This window comes from Sphaeroforma arctica, assembly GCF_001186125.1.
Source record: "Sphaeroforma arctica JP610 unplaced genomic scaffold supercont1.923, whole genome shotgun sequence".
In the NCBI taxonomy this organism is placed as follows: domain Eukaryota; class Ichthyosporea; order Ichthyophonida; genus Sphaeroforma; species Sphaeroforma arctica.
Window position 1 is genome coordinate 4,906 of NW_014039635.1, and position 6,127 is coordinate 11,032.

Sequence of the window (6,127 nt, forward strand, 5' to 3'; positions counted from 1 at the left end):
TGTTTGTATTCACAACGCTTCGAAGTATTCATCTAGTGTCCTTTCAAATGTCATTTTCGATTGTCGTACACCAGCTGACCTTCGCGCATTTGAATATTCACTCGATTCAACGAGTTCAATCCACAGGCATTTGAATTGACGCATTTCCCGGTATTGGTTTTTGAGCTGTTCTTTGATAGATTTAATTAGCAACTATATCTTTTCACACATTCAATCTAGCCGCTGTGTTTGTGTGCGATATATGCATGTGAATTACTAACTTAATCTGCCTGCAAGTGATCATATAAATGTACATTGTTTTATATTACAGAATACCTCATATCATGGTTAATTGCTGCATAGATTATCTATCATGATAGTATTTAAATTTCTGTAATGTATGTGCATGGCGCAAGATTGTGCTGATCATACCTTTGTTTGTATCTACGAAAGTATGTTCTCATGTGTGTATACTTCTTTCGGTGTAAATGCATATATTGAAAATAATGTATAATAGCTGCCATTTATATACATGGAGCTGCGTAACTTGTGGGCCAACTATTGATTAGTCTCTCAAGTGTAGTCAACATGTCAACGAATATATTGGTAGAACTATATGTGAACAAACAAATTTATAGTGCAATCGTAGATGTGAGTGATCAGATAACGCATGATTATATCACTATACCTCATTGTATGTATATGTCCGTGTACATCTCTGCAAATTGTCATGCTTTCCTACCATATGTATCCATGTGGGTGCTTCGTAGTTTGTATTTGTGTCCTGCATGTTGTATATACTTATCTATTCGACTAAGATATTTTTCCTATTCTAAAGTCGTTCACCTCAAATTTTGGTCCGTCGCATCTACAACTGGGACGTGTGCTATTAAATTATTTATGAAGAGTTTTAAATATGTCACCAGTTACCTTGGTTGATATGTAATAGTGCTCTTTGAAAACCGCCAAGTGGTCCCTTTTTCTATTACCATACCTAGGGCTGTATACGAATAGACCAAGATATGGAGATGTTTGAAAGAACTCTCAGTTGGGAATGCCACCAGTAACGGAACAAGAACGCAATAATAAGGGATATTACAAGAGAGAAAGAATGGAAGCATGGAAAAAGAACATGGATCGACACTTTCTATGCAGTGAAAAGGAATGTATAAACGAGATTATGATGTCATGGGATATTCGTGCGGGGTACACATAGATTCATTGCCCACGCAAACCTAAACAGGACGACAATGAATGGAAGACTATTGCCTGCCTTCAAACCAATGTGATCTTCCGAATAGATTTATGAGAACCTAAGGTAAGACTTTATTATCAAGCATTCTCTATGTCTACAGTACAATAGTTTGAAAGATTGTATTATGGATAGTGGATTCTCGGTTCTACGAGTTTTGTACGACCTACTTACGTTTGGGTTGTATGATATGTTCATTGCCAAAAAAACGTGGCATCTGACAGATGTGGGCAGAATACAAGTACTTAGGTTTATTTTAGCTTTATTACAGTTTTTATAGTTTATCAGAAAAATCTGATAAACTTAGTTTTTGCTGACTATTACAGCACATGACTTATGACTCATAATTAGAGTCATGAATTTTACAATTGCTAATAAATGAACAACGTCTCCCTCTCTAAGGAGGGAGAACGTTGAGATATAGTTAATTAAGAATCAAATGGAGGATAACCCCTTATTTGGAGTGGAAACATAACAAAGATTAATCCAACTACGATGGGAAGGCCGTACCCGGTAAGATCGGCTACTATCTACTTGCATTCAAGATGCACAATACTTTGGTATCTGTTCTGCTACATATGTCACCGATCACAGGGAAGAAGAACAAATGTACAGACTCGCTGATGCTAAAGGATACCAGATTCGTTATCTGTAGTTTATTATGATTACTATAACAAGGGGCGATCGGCAGTATATATTAACATTAATTTCGCAGTAATTCCATATCTATGGAAAAAGCACACTTTATCAGATCATAGAGTTACGCATCGATGATTTTGATATGGATCTCTCCCGTACAAATTCGGTGTGCGCCAGTAAATCTTTGTACGATAACCTTTAGACTGTACCAGATTACCAATTACTACTGGTCAAGGAATTGCTAGACGTATACGGTAAAAGTACGCGCAACGCCAACCATACGTAGAATTTGCGTCGATGTCTCACTTCTTCATTTGTGATAGTCGAAGAATATTAGCAGCTACCAGTTTGTTGCATATATACCCTGTACACTTTTATCTATAATGCGATGTTTGTTCGTACATCGTGCGGTTTTTGTGTGGTGCGGGGTGGTATGGGTGTTGGCTTGGAGGGAAGGGGGGGGGGGGGGGGGGGGCGACTAAAGTTGTTGTACTAAAGTGACGGTTTGTATTTAACGTTCCATTCCTTACAGTACCATCTGGTGCTATTCCTTGAGCCAGTCTCGTGCCACTAGGCGTTGTATTAGCTGATACATTTACACAATGGTAGCCAGGAGCGCCGACGGAGATGCTATTAATTGCAAACTGGCAAGTTGACCAAAAATACTGGTGCCTGAAATACGAAATAAAACCCCGAGTTCACCGTGTGAAGATTCATTTACAACCTATGCGATACAACGAAGATTTGTATGCTAGACTATCATTCCTCAAAAGTTCTCGAAGGACTACTTATTATGTTTCTACATCACAGGAGACACTCTATACTGAGTGCCATGTGAAACACAGACTATCAAAAATGTAAGAAAAACATGGTGGGATTTTGAGCACAAGTTCCAAATGTCAAGGTATACCAAAATGTTCACAATATAAATACGAACACGTAGAGCTATCAAACTAGTTCATGTGTAAAGGTGGGTGTAACATCTTGCATACGTACAGCTTACTGTATAGCAATAAATACAAAGCTTTCACTGCATTATGCTACCAAAAGTTATTGGTTTTTGAGCCACCTCAACTTAAGGTCTATGTCAATTTAAAGAAAAATTCAAGGCTTTTTATGACACAAATTTTGAAGCTTTACCACAAATAAAACTCAATTTATTTACGATTGAATATAGTACAACTTGTAAATAAATAGCACATCCAACGACCCATCCATCCTCTGCACCTCAGCAGACTGTGACCCTCCACACTACGGTTAATCTTGGGTAACAACGTGCCCCCAGTATCTGTACATGGATTGCCGTCGTTGGCAGGCCCCATGTTGGCCCTGATATTCTGGACATATCGACCCAATCACTATCGTCATGTTCAGATTGCACATATGGGCTGATCCTGTGCTAGCCACCGCCTCGGTCACCGCCTTCGGTTCGTCGTTCAGATTCTCATCTTCGGCTGGCTCTGCACACACCAATATTTCATCCGACATCTCTTGGTATCTGACAAGGGTTACACTCAAAGATAGGCACTGCTTTCCAACTCGGCAGCGCGTGACTATCGGTACGCAGATGGGGAGACATGTACTGGGCGCGAGAAGAAACTGTGCTCGGTTCAAAAGCTAGCCCGGCCCAGTCAGGTTGTCAATCACGAACAAGGAGGCTTTGGCCTTTGTGTATAATTTCCACAGATCATGGCGCGTTGTCAGGAAGACCCATTATCCGCTCGCGATCTTCACAGATCATGAGTCACTGGTTAAGATGCTGAAAATGGATCCGCTCTTTAACGACTCTGCGGTAAGGGCAGAAGGATGGCCTGGTGTGCGCAGGTGCTGAAAGATATCTGACATAGTACTCAAGCACATACCGGGAGTTGAATCCTGTGACCGATGGGTAATTGTGTCTGAGGTATCACATTGATTCCATAATGCAGGTGCGGGCAGCGCCGGTGGAAGAGCGGGTCCCTTGGAATGATCTGGTGGCTGTGGAGCCTAAGACTGAATCAAATGCGCCAGGCAAGAGTTGGTTTACCAAGGTCTATGAGATGTTTAGCCCGTTTGATGCGGAAGGTCTAACGCGCCCGGCCAACTATTGGATGAACCCCTTTTACTGCACACCAGGTGGTACTTCAATCCGAAGTTTTTGGACCTAGACAAGGTGATCACTAGGAACAGGAGGGACAAGGCAACGATCATGTTGGTTTGTTCGTATACTCCTGAAGCGAAGTGGCTTGAGGAGATTGTTCCGCCTTGTTTGGCTGACCTGTAGGTTATCTATCTATCAGATGGAATATTCCTAGAGCATGGGCGTGTGCCCATGCCTGCACCAGAGTTTATAGCGCTGGTATGCCACATGAGTCCTTACAGGCTGCACAACTCGCGCAAGGACCTTTGGGAAAGATTGGGAGCTAAGCGCTCTATCTTCGAGATGTTAGCTACGGTGACAGCATAATATGAAGATGCTGTGGTTTCTTGCATGGTGTAAGAGGATACAGTAAATGCCGTTCCTCGTCCGAGAGGGGAAAGGGTGGATAAGGGTTTGCTGCTGCTGGCACGTCGTCCTGAGAATGCCATGCGTGAGATTAGCATAGTCTTCATTGATTTCGACATGGTGAACGGTCAGTCCAAGGTGCTGCTAGCAGTGGACACGCAGATTCGCATGGTGTTTGCGAGTCCTTGATCCAAACGCAGATGGTCCGTCAGTGGAAGAACAAGCACTGACGTAGGGTTCTCCAGCGCGTTTAGTTCTTGACGCGGATAAGAAGTTCCAGAACGGGAATGTGATGACATTATGCGAGCCACATAGTATTGATCCGCACTGGTTCACGAGTAACCCTAGTCAGGACGATGAAGAACTGGTTGTGCAGGGAGTTCGAAGTAGTGGATGACTCCTCGTACGCGTGGTTGAATCTAGTCTACGAGATGTTGCGGGTGTACAATGCCACGCGAAACTCAGTCTCAGAGGTTTGCCCGTGCTTGCACATGACGGGCAGAAACTTCAACGGTCAGAAGTGGTTGGAGCTGCGGGACAGGGTACTGTCGCTGTTGGAATCTGAGAAGGGCACTAGGTCTCAGCTGAAGCAGCAAAGTCGCGCCAACATCAAGTGAGAAGATGTGCCATTGCTTCCGGTGGGTTCTCAGGTATCGTATAGGTTGCGACAGCGAAGGTAATATCGAAGCAGACATCACTCACTCATGTAGCGACGATGGCAGACGGCTCTCATTGCAAATTTTTGCGAACTGAATTTAAGCCCCACATCCGATAGCTCTCGAAATAAGCGAATGCTTGGACAACAGTTCGGTATCGACTGAATGGTCCATTTGCGGAATGGTTGTTGTATAATTCTCTGTTCTGCGAAATAACGGATGGATTCAAACAGGCGATCGGAAATTACCTAAGGTGCACTAAGAAGGCACAAACGTGGTCTAGCGCCATGATTTTGGTGTGGGGGCGGCTGGCAAATGTGGTGCGATGAGGCGGATCTGGATTGTTACATGGCTCTGGTCCCAAGATCTTGGGCGAATCATGTACTTCATAAGCAGTATGCCACGCTTTTGAAGCGCATATTCTTGGATGAGGACAAGTGCGCACGCTTCAAGCGTAAGGTGGAGAAATGTTTTGCATTTGCGCAGTCGGCGAAGTATTGCGGTAGCCGTCTTCGAGCTAGAGAGAGTTGTAGTTGTCGGCGGACGGAGCGGAGTTACCGGCGCGTCATTGAGATCGTAGTTAGCTTTACGCTAGTGATTACAATCCTCAGAGGTTTAGGTTAGAGTTACCGAACTCCTCCTTCAACCGTGGGATTTGGAGAGTAAGCTTCCCTCGCGTGTACACAGATGGTTGGCATAGATGGACCTTTTTCCTTCTTTATGTTCTCTTTAGACTTATACTGGAGTATTGTTCACTAAGCGACAGTGCTCGGACACAGTGAAGCTACGATAGCAGTCATACAGGGGGTCATGACATGAAACCGTAGCAAAGGGGTTGTGCTTGATTTTGGACTGAACCCTAGAGTTCATAATTTAGTCTGTCCGGCCCAGACCTGCGCCAACATTTGGGCAGACCAGACCATTCATCAATTTATGTGACATTAATAATCATTTGGGGTCTCACGTGAGGGACACTTAGGAAAGACAACTTTTTGTATGTGTGCCGCAGAAAAGGCCACACGCTACACCACTAGTAATATACTCTGTGTATGAACTATATTAAACCTTTAGTGTCGATATCTTTACCTCAAGACGTGCTCACTGCATATATATATA

At 43.3% G+C, this 6,127-nt stretch overlaps 1 protein-coding gene across 1 annotated transcript; it reads left to right on the forward strand.

The window, feature by feature from the left end:
- Positions 1–4,711: 4,711 nt before the first annotated feature.
- Positions 4,712–4,972, forward strand: SARC_09270 (hypothetical protein; the record flags this gene model as incomplete). Its single annotated transcript, XM_014296719.1, has 1 exon — positions 4,712–4,972. The coding sequence occupies one exon, from the start codon at positions 4,712–4,714 to the stop codon at positions 4,970–4,972; it is 261 nt and encodes an 86-aa protein (XP_014152194.1).
- Positions 4,973–6,127: the final 1,155 nt, after the last annotated feature.